This window comes from Nannobrachium achirus (genome assembly GCF_963921795.1).
Source record: "Nannobrachium achirus genome assembly, chromosome: 15".
In the NCBI taxonomy this organism is placed as follows: domain Eukaryota; kingdom Metazoa; phylum Chordata; class Actinopteri; order Myctophiformes; family Myctophidae; genus Nannobrachium; species Nannobrachium achirus.
In genome coordinates, this window is record NC_137822.1 from 8673378 (window position 1) to 8697993 (window position 24616).

A 24616-nucleotide genomic window follows, 5' to 3' on the forward strand; every position below is an offset into this window, starting at 1 on the left:
CTTATTTTTTCACTCTCAAAAAGCACCTGCAATGTAGTGCATTTGAAGTGCACATCATGGGGTGATCACTGCTTGCCTCCTGTGAATTGTTTCTTTTTTATTTTTGTTTATTTTCTGTTTATTTCATTGCTGAGTCAGGTCAGCAGACAAAGTGACGTGAGTGAGATGAAAAAATCTGGGTGAAATGTGCCAATCTCAACAGGAAACAACGGTATGTACCACTGACACTGCATTCTACATTTAAAAGACTGCATATTAGATTATGGACCTGTTTATGCATTTTGGTGTCTCTCTTTTGAACGGTTCAATGAGATGTTAGGACAATACCATAACAACAACAAAAACATGAAGAAGTTCAAATCATGAAGCATTTTCAACAAGGGCAACAGCTCCATGTGCCATTATCCTGTGACATTGATGTTGAATTCATCAATATCCTATAGCAAGAAAAGAGATTGGTTCTGACATGGAAATCCTTCTTAATTTATGGACTCCATATAGCGGAATTGAAACTCTCAAAGGATCAGCAAACCTTGACTCAGAAATGATGTTAAAAGATAATAGAAAACATTTATTTACAGCGCTGTAACAGTCACAAACATGCGTCCTTCACCAACGACACACAAGACAAGACTGCCTCCCTCTTCCTGACTGTCAGCTTCTAATTGGCTAAAACATTTGATTGCGACCGTAGGTCGCATTTACTACCAAAACCTCCACAGGCTGTCCGTGAGTGAGTCAGTCCGTCAGTCACACATCACACGTCACACTCTTGCCCTGCTCATATCTCCGCAACCGTTGCCCCGATCCATGCCAAATTTTGCACACACACTCCTTACCTGCCAAACTACAACCTCCAAGGACCCCCGGAGCTCCAGGGACCCCCAGGTCCCTGGGGGACCCCCAGATGTAAAAAATGACCAAATGTGCTAAACTGACCAAATGACCACCCCAACGGGGCTGCTCACGGGGAATTCCCGGGGACCACCGACTCCCTGGTGCTCCAGAACGGATGCAAAAGTGGTGCCGCCCCCAGTGGAGGACCCCCTACACTGCAGCTCACATAAAATGCCGTAACTCCGGCTAGGAGCGACCGGGACAGCCGGGGCCGGTACCTATTCGTCCGCCTTGGCGGCGCGGAGACCCCACCCCTCATTTCTCACATGGCCCTCTTCTAGCGCCACCATGAGGCCGATTCTTGCAAAACACATTTTTGGACACTGCTCCTAAAATGTTTGCCCTAAAATCACGCAAATCGGTACACAGTATGTCTACACTCATCCCATCAACATGAATCTCTCCCATATAGCGCCACCTCCAGGCTGATTTTTAAAAACACATTTTTGGACACTGCTCCTACAGATTTTGCCCTAAAATCACAAAAATCACTACACTCATGTCATCAACATGGATCAGGAAGATTTTGGAAAAACAAATTTTTGCCCTATTTGTGGAGATAAGTGACCTACGGTCGCTTATCTCCCGATTAGGGAGTCTTACTGGTATCCTCTACTAAGCTGTGTGAATCGCAAAACAAAGACAAATACTCTTCTGCTAGCAACTGTGACCTTCAACCTGTAGTTCAACCTTATCCTTCTAACCTTATCTACAACTTGTTCTCAGTGGTTGAGCCACTGAGAATGTGGCTCAACCACATCCAATGTATAATCAGATGTGACAGTTTAATGTCACGTGTGGAGTGAGAAGTCTTTGAGTGACTTTATCTGTTAAAGGCAGGTCGGACAGGTCCACATTTCTGGTAAGTGGTCACGGTGTTATAGCAACTCAGATCTTGGACCCAACTGCAGAGATGTGTCCTGGGATTGTGAGCATGTTGTTTCAAAGGTGACATGGCTGCATCCTCACCCAGGCCGCCATTTCTTTGGGAGGCCTGTCGAGATTTGGAATTTGCAAGGTACAGTACACGGACGGATTGTGCACCGTCCTTCCTACCGATTGAAAGAATTGCATACCGGTATGTGTTTACAGTGCCACAACTGTACAGTTAAGCCAGATCAAAGAAAAGGTATCAGTTGATATACCACTATGCACAGTGGTTGAGATTTAGACCCGAGACTGTAGTGTACTCTGATCTGTGTGTGCGTGCGTGCGTGCGTGCGTGCGTGCGTGCGTGCGTTACAATGCCCTTTGGTTTTCTGTTAATTATATATCATTAAAAGCATAATTTGAGTAGTTTTCTGACATTCATTCTTTAAAATAGCTTGTCTACAAGCTCCCAATGTGCGACATATTGTGAGCTTGTAGATAGGCTATTTTCACTATTGAGATGATGAGGTGTAACAGTCTATCTTTCTATCAATCCATATGACAGTGAGATTCACCTAGACAAGTGTGATGAAGTACATACTGGACAATAATGACCACACAAAGGTATATGCACTCACTTCTGATGGTGGTGATGGACGGCCGTGCGCTGTGGCCCAGCACGAAGTACAGCTGGAGGAGGAGCTGGGGGGCCCCCTCCAGGAACCCCTCCATCATGACCAGCATGTTCAGATCAGCAGCCATGGTCCCCAGCCTGGCGTGGTCCTCCCTCTTCTCCCTCCTCGCAGTCTTGATCAGCTGATGGTACCTAATACCAGGCAGTGGCGTCAGTTCAGAAAAAGCTAAGGTATGGCAACATGACTGGTGTCTTGCACGCGCGCGACACCAGTCATGTTGCCATACCTTAGCAACAGGCATGATACAGTACATTTATTTTAACTCATTCTGAGCCCAGGACATTAACGGATTAGGGGGTCCAGAGTGCCCCCTCCCGGCCCCATTAACGGCCGCTGTCTTATTTTGAAGGCCAGAAGTCTAGACCGGAAGTACTTCCGGTCTGACGTCATCGGATCGTGCGCCGGAACCGATGCGTGTCCACGTGGAGTTGTGTAATGGCCGACCGGGAGCTTTTATAACTGTGTAAAATAAGCGAGCATCTGCCTCCATCCTAGCTTCTAAAGTGTAGTTTTGAGATAATGGACATTAAAGATGAGATCGGCCGTCCACCTCAATGTTATGGGATGACTATTGTGTGCTCGTGGAGCCGTGATGATGACAAATCAGCGCGGATTTCGTCTCCGGAGCGTCGGCCATTGTACTAGGTATTTTTACTCGCCGTTACAGTAATATATTACTTTTCCCGCGACATCGCGTGGATGGCACTATAGATACTCTATTACTTTTCCCGCGACATCGCGGGGTTGGCTTTTAATGAGTTAAGAAGTAGCCTACATTCAATTTTCCCCCCGTTTCTACGGTTTCTTGGGCTGGATATGGCAGCCTGGAATGGTTGTTCAAGTGCAGCTAAACTTGGCATGTTAGTAAACGTGCCACAATTAACAATAATGAATTGCACCTGTGCAGCTGACCTGCGGAACCTGGGAATATACCATTTTGTCAAGTGAACCATTTTGTAAAATTTTGCATTTGTAGTCATTTTACTGTAATTAACAACACAATAACCAGCACAGATAGACAAAGAGACATTCATGGATTTATATTTAAAAGTAACTTTTATTTTCCCCCCTGGACCCAGGTTATGGCAGCTGCATACTCCTGCCATACCCAATTGACGCCCCTGATACCAGGGGACATGGCATCATGTAAATCAGGGGTCCTCAATAGGCGGACCGCGGTCCATGTCCGGACCGCGAGGCACCGCCGACCGGACCCAGGACGAATTATAGTAAAGAAGAAAAAAAAAAAGGAAAAATATCTCCACGCTTCGTTTCACTTCATTCATTGCATGCGCTGTGAGTGTGTGTGAGAGAGAGAGAGAGAGAGAGAGAGAGAGAGGGGGACAACGACGAGCTGATTGGCTGATGCCAGCTGGGTCACTAGAGTTCATTCCACAGACCCAAAATCTTCCTTGCACAGACCACGGTAGCGAAGCGTCTCAGTAGTAAGCGTTCGGAGCTGCAGCCTGCAACAGCGCAACTATAAACCAGTGGGTTTCAATCACGCACAACAACATCAACGTGAATACGTTTGTAGGATTGTAATCTTCTCTCCAGAGAGTTTGTCGGGACGTGCCACCGCCATCTCTCTCTTTCTGCATGGATATGCAGCTAGCCATGCAGCTAAGCTAGCTGTGAGCTGCACTACTCAGTACAGGAGTGAGCTACGAGCCGCTTTAGTCTCTGACGCGCGGTACTTGTTTTCAGATCGATATTCATGTTGTGAGAACTTGTGACACAAGCATAAATTATTCGAAAATTATCCCAGTGTGTTAAAAGAAAACAAAGCAACAAACATTAGCGCAAAATATCTCTGCTCCACTTTGATTTAAACATTCTGTAATCTCCCTTCAATGGGTTGTTGCACTTCAGTCAAGTGAGGTCCCCAAATGATTTTTGGAGGAATCCCCAGGCCAGATGACAGTCATAATTTAAGGACCTAAGACCCTTTTAATAAAGAATCTGGAAACAGACCATTACTTATAAATATATATATATATATATATATATATATATATATATATATATATATACATATATACATATATATATATATATAATATATAATATATTTGTTTTTCCGGACCCGGACCTGGTTCAAAAAAATATTTGTGGACCTTCAAGATTTCTATTTGAGGACCCCTGATGTAAATGATGTCAACAGGGACGTGCAGAGAAAGTTAGAGAGGCAGGGGCTGACATTTCTAAAAGGGCCTTTTGGTGAAAATATCGACCTCGGCTATTTTCGGTGCTCGATACCACACTGAGCTATCACTGAACTATCTAAGTCAATACTGGAGATGTGGCGTACTGGATGCTGCCTTCAGGTACGGCATGGAAAGAGGGCATTTGCATTTCTTTCACTATAGTAAAAACTGCATTCGTGGTCTGAAGAGGGCACTTTTTACAGACAGATAAAAGGGCAGGGGCTCAAGCCCCCTTTGATGTCTATGTGTCGTTGATGTGTTGGATGTCAATATGTTTTGCTAACGTTATATTATTAGAGTCTGTGTTCAATTAATTTGGTTATTATTCGGGAAGTGCTGGGATATACTCTCAATCTACTTCCAGACATCTACAATATAATTTATATACAGTAGGCCTTCAGATCCATCTAAATATATTATATAATTATATATATATATATACCGTATTTTCCGGACTATAAGGCGCACTTAAAAGCCTTTAATTTTCTCAAAAAACTACAGTGCGCCTTATAGTCCAGTGCGCCTTATATATGGATCATTCATTGACATTGACATTCCCTTTAGCACAGCTCCATCTGTTGGATGCATAACGCAACATAGTCAGGTGTGCCTTATATATGAAAACAGTTTGAAAATAGACCATTCATTGACAGTGCGCCTTATAGTCAGGTGCGCCTTATAGTCCAGAAAATACTGTATATATATATATATAATGTAAAAGTTCATGTTCTTCTGTAATATAATTATCTCAATCTCAATACAGAAATGTCAACTTTTAGAAGTCCAGTGTGAAGTTTTCCGCAGTCAGTGATGATTTCGAGCTATGAAATGCACTGGGCTGTCCATCCAGGTTGGACGGTACTGACATGCCACAGATCACGGCACCATTATGCAATATGCACCAGCATGGATGACATAACTGATAACAGTCAACCAACCGGGTGTAGACACCTTGTACTTTGTGGTGCTTTGAGAAGTAGCCTATTCATCAATGTAGTTTGGGATTATGCACAAAAGAATAAATGTTGTTCATGTCGTTTACAATGTATAGTCAAGAATCATCAATTATTGTGCTCAACAGTCATCATCATCACCACCACCACCACCACCACCACCATCACCACCACCACCACCACCACCATCACCATCATCATCATCATCATCATCATCATCATCACCACCATCATCATGCTTTGTTTCATACCTGGTGAAGATGCCCAAGCCAAATATATGGAGAGCAACCAGTGTATTTTTGGACATGCCTGATATTGTCCTTTGTGGATTACTTTTCATATCATCTTGATCTTTCATATCATCTTTGTACCAGGCATAGCTGAAGACCTGTGTCCCCACCAGCCCGGCCAGTGCGAACACAAGGGTCAGGTTGGCCCAGGAGTAACTGCCGCCTATGAAATACAACAGTGCCATCAAGACGTCCGTTCCGATGTCCAGACCACTCATCACCGGGCCCAGGATGACGAAAGCCCACTCCAGTTTGGTGTAGAAGGGGTGCGACTCAGCTTCTGCTGATTGTTCCTTGCTGATGTCAATGGCGTTTCCTTGGATGCCGTTTCCTTGGACAGTGTTTCCTTGGTGTCTTGTTATCCGGTCTACCTCACTGTCTGGTGGGTCGGCCCGAACGGTGATGACGCCATCTCCTTGGACCTCTTCTACCGCCTCCGTGTTGACCCTGCTTGCACTTGTCAGAAACTCATCATCTATAGCTTCCTTACCTAGACTCGTCGGTGTAACGTCAATGCCACCATCCGTTAATTTACCCGTTGTTCTATCATCGTCTTGCTTTCTTTTGTTTTGTTTTTTCAGCACCCCCATATTCTTCCTTCAGTTGCTCCTCCTCTTCAAGTATCACCACTTCATTCTGTATCACATGACATTTCTGTAGGAGTAGGCAGAAATGTTTTGTGTGTTAATGCACATTATGTGAGTAAACATAGATTATAGAGAGATGTGTTTAATTGTCTCCTGGCAAGATACACAGTAACCTTCTCCTCCATTCTTTGTGTTTGATTCTGCATGTCTGTTTTGAGTTTGGAGTGTTTCTTTTATTGCAAATGAATCTTGTCTCATGCTTAGCTTTTTTTTAACAAGAGTGCTATAGAATCTAAAGCTTGTCCATGCTGGCACAAGAAGCAAGAACATGCAAGACCCGGAGCTCATACATTTTCTGCTGCACTTTACATTGATGTGCCTCTTGGTGTATCAATGTCATTTAGCTAATTAGTTCTTTATTCAATTCCTTATAGTCTGACCTGTCAGTGCCAGGTTAAAATAAGCATTAAATTGCTCTATAGGCTATTCTGATAGTAATCATTTCTACAGAGTGTAGAAATGACAAAGTGTTTTGTTCTGTAACATCGGGGTGCCTGTCAGCTCTTTGGAAAACAGAACATTAATATTCAGGTCGGGATACCAATTTCATCCAATTAGGAGAGAGAACTCATACAGAATACAGGATAAACAAGTGAAATTGGAATTTATGACGATATGAGCGGGGCTCTCTCTCCTGACTGGATGAAATGGGCAACCCGGCAACACGGCAGTGAACTATATTGGTATTTTGCTCATGCTTGAAATTAATATTATATCATTCCTTATCCCCCAGGCGGAAGCGGCCGTAGCCTGGTGGCCAAATCTGGGATAGCAACATTTAAAATGCTACTTTCTGCACATGCTTCTATAATCTGAAACACTATAGCTCTTGTCCAAGAGTTGGCCTCAATATTGAGGCCAACTCCTTATTTGGGGTGATAAAACACCAATTAAAATAAAAAACACACAGAAGAATGAAGATCCCCCACTCACAAGCAGTCTTCCTTCCATCAAGGACAGCTACATCAGGAGCAAGAGCAGAGCGGCCCACATTATGGAAGACCCCCATTCACCCGGCCCATAAACGGTTTGCCCTGCTCCCCTCAGGCAAGAGGCTGCGTTCCATCAAAGCTAAAACCGACAGGCTTACACACAGCTTCTACCCAGCAGGCCAGGGGCTGCTCTATTAGACTGATGAACTCTAATGCACTTTCGCTGTTCTGCCTTGCTGTGCTGTAACTGCTGTTATACAATATTATGTCACGCTGCCGTGTTATCTTGTTTTGATAAATTCTGGACGGTAGCCTACTGTTTTTGATAATGCTGCTCAGTTTTATTTCACTGCACTTTTAGGGTTTTATGCTTCTTCTTTTTTTTTTTGCTGTGCTAAACACTCCTACGTCTGGCTTTGTCTGTATTGTACGTGTCCCACACTTGGCTCATTGGCCAAGCTTTGCAAATTAACTCTTTAACAGCACCGCTCACTTCACACTGGGTGCGATTTCTTATTTGTTGATAGTTATTTAGTGTGGTTGCCCGAAGGGCAACACAATGTAGTTCTGGGGAAACTTTATTTTCACTTGATAAACTTTTCCGCTGCCATTGGAAATTGAAGGAAACCAGATGCAATTGGAAGTTGAAGGAAAAACATTTGAGGAGTGGTGCTAGCTGGAGTATTGGTTGAGCTGCAGAATATAGTCATGGCTACCATGCACACTTGCAATTTCCAATTGCATCTTTCTAGTTTATTGTACACTGCTGGTCCTTGTTTGTTTCATGTGCAAGCATGTACACAACAAATGTGAAGCTTGTTTATTTAAGAGCCGGCAAGACGGGAGAGCCCTGTTTACTGAACAAATACTCTTTAGCAACAATTACTATAAGAATATTAGAGCTTTAACTTTTTAACAAAAACACTTTTAGATCTAACCAGAAAATATCATAAATCATACATATCATACAGTCTTATGCCACTTTTCATGCTAAAAAGGAACAATCAACTTAGATGATAAAAAAAATGACCCAAAGAAATTATGGAAATCTTATAGGATCTTTATCGAGACCTATTTCTGTAGATGAACGGTGAATTGCTCACATATATAACATCAGCTCAGTTTTTTGAAATAGCATCCTATTTCTCTTATATCGTACAAAGATGACAAAATGAGAAAATGAATCATCATAGTACTTACAAGTGTTCAGTTTGCGTTGTACAGAGCTCTGTAAATGCGTGAATACCGGTGCTCAGAGTGGAGTGTCTTTCTTGAAACGCACATGGTGATGATGCGGTTTACCTTTTAAGCTCCTATAGTTCAGGAGACGATCACTTGGGTTAAGATATACTTTATTGACCAGAATGAAAGCAGAAAGCAAGCATCACACAGCATGGCATATTGAGCACCCTACTATAGAGACAGCATAGAATCTAAGCCTATATCTAAGCGCATAGTATTGGCAGCCTACCTTAGCTCTACTATAAGACAGCATAGAATCTATAGCCTAAGTTAGCATGGTTTGGCATGGGGTTCTGCCTCGGGCCATGGCTCGCTGAACCCACGATCCTCATGTTACCATGAGCATCGAGGGCATAATTTAGTTACAGCGAGCCCTGGCCCGATACCCCCCGAGGGGGATCAAAGGCAGAACCTGAAGGTGGCGCTGGGGTGGTGGTGGGGCAGTGCTATGCAACAAGACTGAGTCCCACCATCTGACTTCCCTAAGAACTATGGGTAAGGGGGGGGGGCAGGACCTAGTGACCCACCCCCCTCCGCGCGCGCGCTCCCTTGGGACCGCCCCCTGAACTAGCTTTGATCCTTACGAATCGTCGCACTATTTCAGGAGACGATCACTTGGGTTAAGATATACTTTATTGACCAGAATGAAAGCAGAAAGCAAGCATCACACAGCATGGCATATTGAGCACCCTACTATAGAGACAGCATAGAATCTAAGCCTATATCTAAGCGCATAGTATTGGCAGCCTACCTTAGCTCTACTATAAGACAGCATAGAATCTATAGCCTAAGTTAGCATGGTTTGGCATGGGGTTCTGCCTCGGGCCATGGCTCGCTGAACCCACGATCCTCATGTTACCATGAGCATCGAGGGCATAATTTAGTTACAGCGAGCCCTGGCCCGATACCCCCCAAAACTACAAACCCCCAAAGCACGCCAAAATCTCAGAATCCCATGCCAGTGCTAGCCAACTGCGAGGAAGGCAGCTCTGCTGTGACTCTAGCGATTAAGTTATCATTACTGCGGGGCAAACTATGAACTGCCTTTCCTGCTAACGCAAAAATATAATAATTAGCATATTAGCATCTGGCAGAGCGAATATTACTAAGGCAAAATACTAAGCAATGATATTGGCAGCTTGCCAAAAACGCTATAAGTACTGCTAAAGCAATTTAATAATTAAGAATGTTAGCAGCTGGCAGACCGAACCAACGGTGAGGAAGGTGGTACTGCTGACTATAACGATATACTGCAATCTGACTGAAGCCATACTAAAACACCCTAGAGAAAAGCGGGAGCAGCAACATGGACGTATATATATATAGACAGCAGAACCAGAAGCAGCGATGAAACCTTTAATTCATATAACTACAGCGCCATACAGCTTCACATCCTACCTAACTAACACCCCAGCAACCACCTAGCTTTTGCAAGATTGAAATATTAAAGCGTAATATTTATCGTGGCCCGCAACCTATCAGGGGCGCGTGCCCCGAGTAACGCAACAGAAGCAGCAAATAGAACACGCAACCTATCAGGGGCGCGTGCCCCGAGTAACGCAGCAGAAGCAGCAAAATGAACCCTATGGAACAACCCTGCTAATAGTGCCTGCAGCACTATTAGCATCAGCAGCAGAAGCGTTAACTGAAACGCGTCCAACTCCAGCTTGGAACCATTACGCTTCGGTCAGTCCTGTGTTGTGTGTGCTTGATAGCTTGGCGTGCAGGATCTTGAGTTAGCTGAGGGCACCAGAAGTGCTGGTGGTGTGGCTGCTCCGATCCGGAGAGAATGCAGAGTGAAGAGGGGCGGGCCGCAAATCTGGCAGCTCTCTCCGGGGGTCGTGAGACGAGGACGTCGGGCAGACAGCCCGGTGTTCAGCATGGACATGAAAGGACAGAAAGGAGAGTTAGTTCTGCGACTGACACTGGTGTACCTTCCCTGCTTAAACTGCGAGCTGCAATCTTCAGAGGCCATGTGCTAGTCGCATCTTAAGCCTGGCCTTGGTGACCGCATGTGCTTGCCGCAGAAATAACCATCTTAGCTTTAGCTGACCATAACAATGAAACCACGCCTAAGGTCGCTGACTTTTAGGATCACAGAGAAGATTTTCGCAGCCCACGGAGCGCTCTGCTGCAGAGTCTGCTGCTGCACATATGAGAATCTCCACGAGATACCCGTCTTGACCTTTAAAGGCAAGCTATGCAAGCCTAGAGAGCGGCTAAAGCCCAACATTCAGTACAAGTAAGTCGCTGCTATCCAACTATGGATGCCTATTATTAGCAAGCTTAGAGAGCGGCTGAACGCTCACAGAATCGAACAAGCAAATGCGTTGCTATTTACCTGCTAGAGTGTGGCTCCTCAGGGCATCTGGGAAAGCTGCAGCTGGCGAGAGGAATGGAGTTCCCACCGCTGGTGCTGGAACTGCAGCTTCCCATGTTCCCTTGCGACCTGGCGGTGGCGACGACGGTCGCAGCCTGACAGCGCCTCCGGAAGATGGGCCGGCACCACAGGCTTCCAGCACGACGCAGCGCTGGATCATGCTCATGGTAGCAGCAGTAATAGCATTAACTGATGCTGTAGCGGGCGGGCGGGCAGCCGGACGGGAGGGCCGACAGGCAGGTGGGAAGGCAGGCGGCGGCGGGCTGGCGGTAGGCCACTTCCGTCTGCTGAATATGGCGCGTGCAGGCGGGCAGCCGGGCAGGCATGCGGGCGGGAGGGCGGGCAGGCGGGCAGGCATGCGGGCGGGCAGGCTGGCAGCTCATGGTAGCGGCAGAAGTAGCGGAAGCTGTAGTAGCAATGCCCTCTCCAGTGCTAACCGACTCCTGACTGGTCTCATGGAATTATGCAGTAGTGGACGAAACTATAAAGATAAACATGTTAGCAGAAAACACTCAGCCGCGCGACGCTGCAATGATGGCATGCTGTAGCAGCCGCTATGCAGCGGCTCCGGCAAGAAGCTGAAAGGACAAACCTGATGTTAGCAGCAACATGTAGCAGCCGTGGCCCGAAGCTATAAAGAAAAACGCGATTTAGTGGAACATGTAGCAGCTTTAGCATAAAGCTGCCATGCTATTCTGATGCCGTGGCGGGGGCATGCCGCAGCTCCGGCCTGGAGCTGTAATGATAAATTTGTTAGCAGAAAACCTCAGCAGCTGCAGCGCCATGCTGCTATGGCGACCTGCTGTAGTAGCAGCTATGCAGCAGCTCCAGCATGAGCTGAAAGGATAGAAATTATGTTAGCATTTAGACATGTAGCAGCCGCAGCAAGAAGCTAAAAAGTAAAACACGATTAGTGGAACATGTAGCCGCTTTAGCATAAAGCTGCCATGATAACCTGATGACGTAGCAGTGGGCCTGCAGCCACTCCGGCTTGGCGCTGAAATAACAAACAGAATGTTAGCAACCAACAAGTATTCGCTTTGGCGTGAGCTGCAGCAACAGACATGTAGCACTTTAGCCTGAGCTGAAAAGAAAGCATGGCGTTAGCAGCCTTTATCCTGGAGCTGCAATGGTGAACATGATGCAACAGTCCTGTGGCCGCTTTAATGTGATTGTAAAGATAAACAACTCGTCATTTTTCACTAGCAGTAGCCTTAGCTGTAATTATTAGCTCGAGTGCCGCAGCTACGGAAACACCGCAAGGACATACAGTGCGATACGCAGAGACCCAGAACTAGAGACCCAGAACTATAACCTTAGATTGAAACAATACGGCAGCTCGATAGAGGATAGTATCCAATGACTTCAACGCTGCCACACTCGACGCCGCCCTGATGCCAACAGACACGCGGCAGTTTCTGGCCTGAGCTGCAAACATAAACAGATGTTAGCGTTTTCACCAGAGTAGCATCGGCAACCATCATCAGCTGCTATGCCAGCAGGCAGCCGCAGCTTGGGCAAAGCTAGCATTAACCGAGACCAGGCAAGATCCTCATGAACAGCAAACGAAGCCTGTATGCTAAGCTTGTACAGTGCGCACAAGCGAAGCATAGACATGGATAATACATGCGCATCCCTGCCCTATGAACTGCGCGTGCACACAAAATAATATAATAACGAAAAAGAATCGTAACGGACCAGATGACCTGGAGGTTAAATGCTAGAGAGAGCCACATTACCCATGTGCTCAGAATGCGCAGACCGTGCGCCACCCTTCGCTTCGTGACGTTACCCTCTGCTAGCCTGTATGCTAGGTAGCTGCTGACCACGGACACACGCAACCCCCATGGAATAGGCAGCTTGAAGAGTCATTACGGAACGTTAGCAAACCTCTTTAGCTACATGAGTTCTGAGTTGCAAGCTAGCCGACCATCAACAGACAGCTCGTGGCTGGAATGAACGATGGCTCCTACCGTAGCAGAAGAGAATATTTAGCTGGAGCTACCGAGCATATAGAGAAGACTACGATTCCCTGCATGCACTAGCGAGTTCAACTGGTGACGTCAGGACAGACAGGCACGACTTGCGTTAGCGGAAGCAAAACATTGTTGCACGTAAACTGTGGCACCTATGAGCTTGCGGGTTTCCTCCTCTCAGGAGCCCACGCAGACAGACATCCTTTATAGGCTTCTCAAAGAGGCGATTACTGTATTTAATAATTCATCCCGCGAGGGCTTCTACGCCACGGTAACTGGCAGCAGCCCTACTGTGGTCCAAGAAGCGACAGAACCATTTATTTACCAGCTAACAGCATCCTTACCGAAATAGCCGGCTAGCAATAGCCACCTAGCTCCTAGCTGACTGTACATTAAACCTGTTGTTCCGCGCTAGCTGATACGGCCCGCGCCGTTGCAAAGCACTGACATATCGACAAACCCAACAACTGAGATTACTTTAACTCATGGTAGCCCAGTATAGGCCCACCAGGGCACGAAATAAGTTAGCATTTAGCCCGTAGCCACAGCCAACTTCTATGATACTGAGTTTACCTTTAGCAACTTTAGCAAGCCTGTAGCACCTTTGAAATAGCTTTAGCAACAAACAACTGAAAGTACAGAAATCAGCTAGGCACCAGCAACGATAGCAAGCAATCTGAACCTTGAAACAGCAGTTTAGAATTCAGCGATTACCAGAACAACAATCTCAAACTTCCCATACAACCTGGCCAATAACACAGCTTCTTAGTTTGGCAGCTAAGAATATGAATTGAGCGATAGTAAAATAGCAGAAACAGCCAGAAATACTCAGCCCAGTTAGGCACCCTCTCCAAGCGGTGGGCAACAGCACAGCTACCTGCAAGCAACAAGTGTGGCACTTGTGTGTGTACTGCAGCGTGGTAGCAGCAGCAGTGCTATGCAACAAGACTGAGTCCCACCATCTGACTTCCCTAAGAACTATGGGTAAGGGGGGGGGGCAGGACCTAGTGACCCACCCCCCTCCGCGCGCGCGCTCCCTTGGGACCGCCCCCTGAACTAGCTTTGATCCTTACGAATCGTCGCACTATGTGTAAGCTGTTAGCTGAGGGCAGGGCTTGCCTTGCCTCTAGCTATGTTTCTATGTTCAACATGTTCAAATACATATTATTAATGTGTCAATCAAGTCTAGGAAGTATTTGTATACAGTGTATTTATTGTATTGGGGGGGTCCCTGCTTCATCACTTTCTCAGCTTAGGGGTCCTTGGCCTGAAAAACGTTGAAGACGCTCTAGACTATGGTCCTCAAACCTTTTCATGTCAAAGACCCTCAAATTAATTTGGCTGCAGACCGCCACCTGAAATCATTTTATGCCAGTGATCCCCATATAGGCTACTATAAGATTTTTGTTGTTAAAATGTACAAAAATATATATTTTCTAAATTCTACACATTTCATTCTGTAGTTTTTGAAAACAGCGGATCTACAAGCTCACAATGTGTCACATCACTACGGGTTGAGAGCTTGTAGATTGTTCAGTTTGTGTCGTACAACGCTTTGTAATGCAGTTTGAAACTCACATATAATGGTAATCAAATGACCTTTTAAGTTCCTAAATTACCCTTTAATTCCCTACGTGCAGGGACGTGCAGAGAATGTTAGAGAGGCAGGGGCTGGAATTTCCAAAAGGGCCTTTTGGTGGAAACACCGAAAATAGCAGACCTCCAAGCTCACAACGCGTCGCAGAACTTAGCGGTCGGCTGTGTGAAACCACACTGAATACCAAGTCAATACTGATGTGGTAATGGCATGGATTGTTACACAGAGAGGGCAATTCTTTCAACATAAGATGCTGCATTCAAGTTCAGGAGAGTTTTGACAAGGCAATTAATTCTATTGAATGCTGCCTTCAGGTATGGCAGGGAAAGAGGGCATTTGCATTTCTTTCACCATTGTAAAAATTGCATTTATAGTCTGGAAAGGGAAGTTTTTACAGACAGATAAAAGGGCAGGGGCTCAAGCCCCCTTTGATGTCTATGTGTGCAAGTGCCTGCCTATACGTGTATAGGCTAGCTGAGGGCAGCGCGGCAGCCGTGGCCTTGCCCTGCCTCTAGGGCGGATGCCAGATGGGAACTGGATAGACAAGAACTGTAGTGTGTACTTTGACGATTCATTATTTGTTCTAGTTGGACTATATTGCTCATGCATGAAATTAATATGATTTATTACCCGGCTTGGTTGAATGCTTGATTCTGATTGGTCGAGCACTGAAATCAGTGGTGAATTATAGGCGTATAATGACCACTCCGCTCTATAATTCACCGCTGCTCATCAACGGCTCAGAGCACCTGCTGCAGTCAGGATGCACTGTGTGAATTTAGTACCGTATCCAACATGGCCATGTAAACAAACACACAGCGACATTTACAACTAAACGTTGCTCTCAAGAATGATTTTAAAAACATTTGAGGCGAGAATAGATGACATAGTAACAGAAAATGGATTTATTTGATCAGCACTTCCTTGTTTTCCAAGGCGACCCGTGGGGGAACGCACAGGGCAACACTTGTGGAACACTTTCAGCCGTCTGTAAACAAGGAAATACTCAAATTATTAATTGTATTTATTAGCCGGGTAATAAGTGGTCATTATGGCGTATATGGACACTTCAGGCTGATAATTCCCCTCGGCTCTGCCTCGGGGAATTATCAGCCCGTCGTGTCCATATACGCCATAATGACCGCGCAGCAAGACCTTATCGCATACATAATTCCTTATCCCCCAGGCCAGAACACATGGAATTTTGGAAATCGATCGTCTGCTTTGGGTGATGGGACAGATGAGAGAATCCATTGATTGATTGATTGATTGAAGAATTTATTAGAAGTTTGCAATAGAAAAAAGTACAGTTTCATGACAGTACAAATCACTGGTACAAGGTCAACTAAAAGGAGATCCTAGAAAGCTTATTTCCACAGGAACCACACTTTAAGTATCTCATATAACATTGAAAGACAGACGGATAGAACATAGTACTTTATCTAGGATAATATCAGTTTCAAAAGCATAACATCAAATACAAAGGCAGAAAAAAAAGAGGGGGGAGCATGGGGGCTTAGTCTATTTACAAGTCACGGGTAGCAGCTGTCTGAAGGTGACTTTTCATACCAATTTTGAAGGAGGCTAGGGATTAAGGCTTGTGGAAGGGCGTTCCACATGTTGATGGTATAGCAGGAGAACGAGTTAGAGCCTTGTTTAGTGTTAAATCTACGTTGATGATGATTAGTGGAGCTGCCTCTGGTGTTGTGATCGTGAACATCCTTGACCTTTAAGAAGTAGTTTGCCAGGTACATGGGTATCTTGGAGGTGTAGTGAATCTTGTACACCAGGCCCATTGTAAGATGTTGTACTCTGTCAGCTACTTTGAGCCACCCCACGCTTTCGTGGTGATGATCGGTAAGGTGGGTCTGAGGTGGAAGACCAAGCACAACCCTAATTAGTTTGTTCTGGGCTGTTTGGAGCTTTAAACTTTAAGGCAGCTGGGGCGTCGCGATACCAGACAAGGACTCCGTAATCAATGAGGGGCCCAAAGTGACAAAATGATTAACTACCCTAGCATCGCTATTGTAGGGGAACATTAGCCCAAAGCAGCAGATGTACAAGCTCACAAGCCTTGTGAGCTTGCCTTGTAGAAGTAGATAGTCTAATTTCGGCAGAGAAGTTTGGTGTAGAGGGCAAAAAGAGCAGATAACGTAGGCCTACAGAGCCAATGGTCAGGTGGAGTATTTAAAGGAGTAGTTCACCCCCAAAATGACTTTTTTTCTATTGTTTCCTCACGCCAGGGAGACTTGAATTCGATAATATTTTTTTGTATTTATCGCATTACTAAGACAAAAAAATGTATTATAGTAAATTAACCCCAATTGATTGATGGGGATTTGGGTCCAATGCATTTGGATCAGTCAAACAGCCCAGAACAAATACTATGAAGCCAGTATTGTTATACTGTGTATATCAGGGGTCTTCAACATTTTCAGGCCAAGGACCCTAAGTTGAAAGAGAGAGGAAGCAGGGACCCCACAACCTTTTCATAGATTCCATATAATCGTTTGACAGCACAATCGTCAGTGTATTTTGGATTCATGTTAATGTGTATTATCAGATATTTAACCACTTAAATCGTTGATATTTTGTAAACTTGACCTTCCACTATGTACTTAGTTTGCTCTTTTTTGCCTCTACATCAAACCTATTTGCCGAAAATAGCCGATCTACAAGCTCTCAACGCCTCGCAGTGCGAGGCGTTGAGAGCTTGTAGATCCCTGGTGACCCCTGGTGTAGGCTATATTATTGGGGGATCCCTGCTTTATCACTTTCTCAGCTAAGGGGTCCTTGGCCTGCAAAACGTTGAAGACCACATGCTTTAGACTAAAGCATTATGGTTCTCAAACCTTTTCAAAGACCCCCAACTTCATTTGGCTATATAGACCGCCACCTGAAAATATTTTGGGCCAGTGACCCACGTATAAGATTTGTGTTGTTAAAATGTTCTTTTAACAACACACATTCTACAAATTCCTCTTGTGATTATTATTATTTTTGCTGGGGACCCCCTGGAACCCCCTCAAATCCCTGGGGACCCTAGACTTTGAGAACCTGCACTGCTAAGTGCTCATTGGTTTTAATGAGCTGACTGGCCCATGCACTGGAACACAAGAAGATTTATGGAAGTCTACCAGTGGTTCTCAAACTTTTTCATGTCAAGGACCCCCAATGTTCACTAACTAGCCTGTGGACCCCCATTTGAAAAGATATGCCAGGGACCCCACTGCCCCTCATAAGAGAAGATTTTTAAGGCTCTAGCAGTGATTCCCAATATTAACCATTTCAATTTGAAGGACCCCCAGTTTGACATGCATTAGACTACGGACCCCCATTTAATGGCATTTCTATCTCTGACTCTGAGACCTGATGTTATTTTAACTCTGAGTTACAGACCCATTAAGGGTCCATTTGGTTCCTAACTATCTATCATTTAGCTGGGGACCCCATGGAACTCCCTCAAGGACCCCACTTTGAGAACCAATGGTCATAGAATCAGCAGAAGAGTGAACTGACTGTGGAATAGAGGTGGGACGTGCGCGAACGAATCGAGTCTTTTGAACGGCTCTTTGAAAAGGAACGATGGGATCCGGTTCGTAGTATAGGGAGCAGTTCCTTTCTTTTGAGGAAGGCGAGTAAATTATTTTACTCAAGTAATTAAAAGTATCAATACTGCAATGTAGAAATACTCAGTCACAAGAAGTTCAGAATTCAAATGTACTTGAATAAAAGTATCAAAATGTACCAATAGGCCTAGTAGAAAACAACTCATTTGCTGAATGTCCCATTTCACATGTTTTCCAATGAATGTAGAAAGAATATTTGAAAATAGCAGATCTACAAGCTCACAATGCGTGTAGATCGGCTATTTTCAAATGGCAGGAATGTACCTATATATGTCCAAATTAAATGTATATAGGCTATAGGGTTGAATTGATTTGTAATTAATGTATAATCAAAATCTACAAAGTAAATGAGCCAGTATATTTTCAACGGCTCATTGAAAGGAACGGATCCCAGAGATCCGGCTCACTTCAAAGAGACATAAATCCCATCTCTACTGCGGAAAGGACTGACTGAGTCTGAGAAATCAAATGTGGATAATTAACAGGTGTGGGTAATTTGCCAAATCAAGCTTGGAGCGGGGTTGGAGCGGAAAACAGCAGAATGAGAATCACACAAAATGTTGTCAGACACTCCCTAGAAAGTAAGTAGGCTAACCCGCTGTGAATGCAGGTTATTTTCTAGAGACAGTCTACTACAATACCATAGAGTTATGGTCTACACTCCCTAGCCTAGAAGCAGCAGCAGCTGGCTTCTGGCTATACTTAAATAGACCTACTGATTGGATTCAGGTGAGTGATATTAGCTGCTTAGCATTTACATAGAATAGGCCTATAGCTAAATTGTTTGTAACCTAAAGTAACTTTTTATTTGTCTTGACAAAACGAAAACTATTCAGGATAAATCGTTTTTGTATGAGGAAGTTTATGTGTTTGTTTGTATGAATTGAGCTGTGTGTTTCATTGTGATGCTAATGAAAAATGCAGGCTTAAAGGGCCATTCACATAGCCTAGTTCCAGAGAATCCAGACCCTGAATCGCTAGCCACACCCCTTTAAATTTTTTGCTTTGGCGAATAATGAAGTGAAACGAAATGTCAATTCAGGCTGAGTGTCAGGCTACCATTCACACCGAGTACTATCTATCTATAAATGCGACAAATCTCTGTCTGTTTGTTTGTAATCCGCGTATCTCGAGAACCGTTCGTCCCACCGGCTTCAGATTCGGCACGCGCGTTCCCCGCCGCCGCGCGGAGTGCAGTGCCAGGCCTCGACCCGACCCGACTCGCGGTTTTCCGAAACCGGCGCGAAACGTTCGGAATCTCCTTATGCGGAGCTGATTGTTGACATCAGGCTGTTCCGGAGGAAATCGGCGCAAGCGCTGAGTCATTGTGACATCACTTCATAAAAGGCTCTGACATCACGTACGCCACATGAGTCAACACAAAATCTCTGTGAATCTCCCTTCTTCCCACCGGCACGCGCGTTCTCCAGATATGGGCATAAAGTCTGACATCAGAGTTTTCCGCAACCGGTACTGTGTGTGCAGAGATCTTCATATATGGGCATAAGTGGACAAAGACAAACAGATGGTCAAAACGGGTCCTATGACAACAGGTATATTGGGGTTTGCATTAAAGGGTGGGGCATTCATGGGGTTTGCATTAAAGGGTGGGGCATTCATTCCCTATTTCAAATTCGGCACGTGCGTTCCCCACCGCAGCAGGTAGTGCAGTGCTCGGCCTCAACCCGACCCGACCCACGATTGTTTGAAAAAGCGACAGAAATCTCATATATGGGCATAAAATGGACGCAGATAAACAGATATCTCCATATATGGCATATATGGGCATACAATGGATGCAGAATCACAAAGATCTCCATATACGGGCATAAAAAGGACACAGACAGACAGATACAGAGATCTCCATATATGGGCATAAAATGGATGCAGATAGACAGATATCTCCATATATGGGCATATATGGGCATAAAATGGACCCAGAACTATAACTGCAGTGATCTCCATATATGGACATAAAATGGACACCGACAGACAGATACAGATATCTCCATATATGGGCAAAAATGGACACAGGCAGACAAATGGTCAAAACGGGTCCTATGAAAACAGGTATAATGCAAACTCGCGGTTTTCCGAAACCGGCGCGAAACGTTCGGAATCTCCTTATGCGGAGCTGATTGTTGACATCAGGCTGTTCCGGAGGAAATCGGCGCAAGCGCTGAGTCATTGTGACATCACTTCATAAAAGGCTCTGACATCACGTACGCCACATGAGTCAACACAAAATCTCTGTGAATGTGTATGTATGTATGTAATCCGCGTATCTCGAGAACCCTTCTTCCCACCGGCACGCGCGTTCTCCAGATATGGGCATAAAGTCTGACATCAGAGTTTTCCGCAACCGGTACTGTGTGTGCAGAGATCTTCATATATGGGCATAAGTGGACAAAGACAAACAGATGGTCAAAACGGGTCCTATGACAACAGGTATATTGGGGTTTGCATTAAAGGGTGGGGCATTCATGGGGTTTGCATTAAAGGGTGGGGCATTCATTCCCTATTTCAAATTCGGCACGTGCGTTCCCCACCGCAGCAGGTAGTGCAGTGCTCGGCCTCAACCCGACCCGACCCACGATTGTTTGAAAAAGCGACAGAAATCTCATATATGGGCATAAAATGGACGCAGATAAACAGATATCTCCATATATGGCATATATGGGCATACAATGGATGCAGAATCACAAAGATCTCCATATACGGGCATAAAAGGGACACAGACAGACAGATACAGAGATCTCCATATATGGGCATAAAATGGATGCAGATAGACAGATATCTCCATATATGGGCATATATGGGCATAAAATGGACCCAGAACTATAACTGCAGTGATCTCCATATATGGACATAAAATGGACACCGACAGACAGATACAGATATCTCCATATATGGGCAAAAATGGACACAGGCAGACAAATGGTCAAAACGGGTCCTATGAAAACAGGTATAATGGGGTTTGCATTAAAGGGCGGGGCATTCATTCCCTATTTACATTGTTCCGAGTTGGCCAGGTCGCCGACTAGACGCTGGGCCGCCCGAAGGGCGGCCCAGCTTCTAGTAACTATAACAAGGCCTATAAAAAATCAAACCAAGTTTGAAGTGAGCGGTGGTGTGTGTGTGTGTGTGGGTGGGTGTGGGTGGGTGTTGGTGTGGGTGCGCTGCCAGGCGTGTGTAACAGTACATTTCAGGGGTGTGTGTGTGTGTGTGTGTGTGTGTGTGTGTGTGTGTGTGTGTGTGTGTGTGTGTGTGTGTGTGACGCAACAGCGCCACTTATTAGTCACCAGCGGTGACTAGCCTATGCAGCTCATGCTCAGGCTACATACACGCATAGTAACAAAGCTACACACACACTCGCTTAGGAGTGGTGTGACCACCGCTCAAATATAGTTTTCAAGCCAAGTGGAACTATAAAAAAATACAATGGTGAAATATAGTTATCTTAGTTTATAGCCTAGTCGATAAAGGGGTAACAGCCCTTGAAGGTAGTGTGTGTGTGTGTGTGTGTGCATGTGTCTGAACTTGCTACGTTTGAGAGACAATTGAAAGTGGGGCAATAATGCATGAAAAAAATCACACCCAGTGTGAAGTGAGCTGTGCTTTTCATGAGTTCATTTCGTTATAAGCGTCCCGCAAAGCTTGGCCAATGTGACCCTGGCCATATACATAACAGACAACCGGGACAAAAAGATGTAGGAGTGGTTAGCCCAGCTCAAAAACTGGACCCTTGCAGGGTCTGTAACTATGATAGTGTACAAATGTAACCATATGGTTCCATCTAGACATAGATAAGATCAAAATGATATAAATCGGTGGGTGATTGCATGTCAAACTGTGAAACCATCGCCGTCACTTCAGCAGCTCCAGGATCTTGGGTCCGGTGGAGTAGGCTGCCACCACGGCCCACATCATCTGGTTGGCGTGGGCCCTGCCGCTCTCCGCCTCGGCGTCCAGCGCCGCCAGGCCGCGGAGCCTCCCGGCGGCCAGCTCGTAGAGCTCGTCGGGCAGCGCGTCCAGCGCGTTGTCCAGCACGTCCGAGGCGTGGGCCATGAGCAGCAGAGCCAGCAGGCGCTTGTTGAGGCCACGGCTCGGCGGGTCTCCCAGGACCCAGCCGTCCAGCAGCGCCTCGTGCACCTTCTCCACCAGGCGCCTCTTGACCCGCGCGCCGTCGGAGCCGCGCGCCGTGGCCAGCGGGTGCGTGGTCATGTCGAACAGCAGGAAGCTGTGCTTGCGTGTGGTCAGCACGCCCTTCTCCACCAGGCCCTTGGCCAGACGCAGCCGCACGTTCCTCAGGCGCCAGCGCCTCTTCAGGAGGTTCACCGTGTCGCCGCTGAGCAGCTCCAGCCAGCCCTGCACCGTCTGGGCGGGCCGCCGGCGGGCCACCTGCCGCAGGGCCTCGTCCAGCAGCGCGTCCCCTGTGGGCGCGTCCGAGCGGAGCGCCACCTTCCTGCTCAGCAGGGTCCTCCTGGCCCCCGGGGGGCGCTCCTCCAGCCCCAGCCGGCCCCTCAGGGCCAGCTCCACCAGGATGCAGCCTCGTAGGCCGAAGGACAGGCAGTCGTTCCAGATGGACGTCAGGCCAGACTCCTCCTTCAGTCCCAGCAGCAGAACCTCCTCCATCAGAGTCAGGCTGCTCTCGTCGCTCTGCTCCTCTCCTCCTCCCTCTCCCTCCTCCTCCACCTCCTCTTTTTTGACCTCCACTTCCATATATGGTCGTCTGCCCTTCCTGGCTCTCCTCTGGACCACATGTTGACCTGATGTTCTGGGAGCGCTGTGGGCACCGATCACCACAGACAGCATGTCTCTCTGGAGCCTGTCTCACTGTATGTATGTGTTAGCTGGGATAACATCCACATTCTTTTATAGGTTGCTGTTACGTCATCAACGACACAAACACAATGCTGCATAACCACTGTGTTAAGTTTGTCGACTAAAACTAAGACGAACTTGACTGCATTCTGTCGAGGTGCCAACTTGCGTCTTGTGCACGAGTGCCATGTGGACGCTGCCATTTACTTAAATTGAAAACGATATTATTTATCTTTTATTGTTATCGCGCCCAGTGGGAAAGGGCCTTAAGGGAAACTTGCTCCTTATTTATATCAGGTCACACTGTTTTTTTTTTCCTCCGCATTTGCCATAGCAAAACGTGTGTGTGTAGCATAGCCTGTACATCCTAGACTCAAATCCTAGTCTGAAGACGTTATGCAAGCACGACCACCGCTCACTTCACATTGGGTGTGATTGTTTACATATAAAGTAGCCTACTCAATGCTCAAAATATTCATAATCATTTTCTTTTCTGCAGTCTTACCACTATAGCAGTAAATATGACATGATAGAGTAATAAAAACATAAAATGTAATAAAGAAAATACAATATCAATGTAATATACTGTATTGAAAAGGGTGTGCACACACATATCCCAGCACAATGTAGTACATTGTTGAGACAGCTGTGGTTGATCTTTCTTTGACTTTCTATCTTTCTTTCTTTCTGATACTCAAGGATTTGTGTCCCTCTCAACCTACCATCCATGTACATGTGTGCGAGAGCCACTAAGGTGATGACCCCCAGACAACAGTTTGACATCCTGGCGGCATGGGTGTTGTTGCAGGAGGAGGAGGGCACCCTCGCCCCCTTCCTCTTCATTACAGTCAGACTGTGCACTTATGCAGGCTGGAGGTGGATCAGTGGAGCGGAGCAAGAACTTGGCTTCACTACTCTGGGAGGTATACCGAACTCTGATACACTATAACTCTATGAATAAATGGCCACCGATCAGATTAAAATGCTTTTTATTGAACAATATGGAAGATACAGGTACTTCTGTGGGTACTGTGAAGCATTGTAAGCACTGAACGTTTATGTACATTAGATGTACAGGCTGTAATTGGAGAAAGTGCAAACACCAGGTTGAAGTTCATCCATGACGGTCGTGGTGCCATGGCATTGGTCCGAGGGTTCATTAGTCCGAAGGTTCATTAGTCCGAATTTGTTAAGAATACTATGCCTTAAGCTGGTTGCACACTGCTGCGTTTTTCGGGCCGAATATCGGAGTGAATTTCGGAGCACGCAAATAAAAAAATCAACCTCACGTTGTGTCAGTCACGTTTGCACACTGCCGCCCATTTCGCGCACCACTCAGTCCCTTGCTCTCTCCTTGTCCTGAAAAACGCATTTCGCAACGAAAAACCACCTTAACTCTAACCCTAACCCTAACCCTAACCTCAGTAACCCTAACTAAATTCGGACTAATAAACCTTCGGACTAATGAACCTTCGGA

At 45.8% G+C, this 24616-nt stretch overlaps 2 protein-coding genes across 2 annotated transcripts in view; both read right to left on the minus strand.

Annotated features, from left to right (window-relative positions):
- Positions 1-6502, minus strand: part of LOC308299564 (XK-related protein 9-like) — a gene marked incomplete at both ends in the record, with an annotated part of 7207 nt that extends 705 nt beyond the window's left edge. Inside the window, 2 exons of the mRNA XM_080743361.1 lie at positions 2406-2593; positions 5874-6502. Coding sequence (XP_080599487.1) covers positions 2406-2593; positions 5874-6502 — 817 coding nt within the window. The remainder of the gene's footprint in view (positions 1-2405; positions 2594-5873) is intronic.
- A 15680-nt stretch (positions 6503-22182) lies between these two features.
- On the minus strand, positions 22183-23130 carry LOC308299565 (Golgi phosphoprotein 3-like; the record flags this gene model as incomplete). Its single annotated transcript, XM_080743362.1, has 1 exon — positions 22183-23130. One exon carries the CDS (start codon positions 23128-23130, stop codon positions 22183-22185), a length of 948 nt encoding a protein of 315 aa, XP_080599488.1.
- Positions 23131-24616: the final 1486 nt, after the last annotated feature.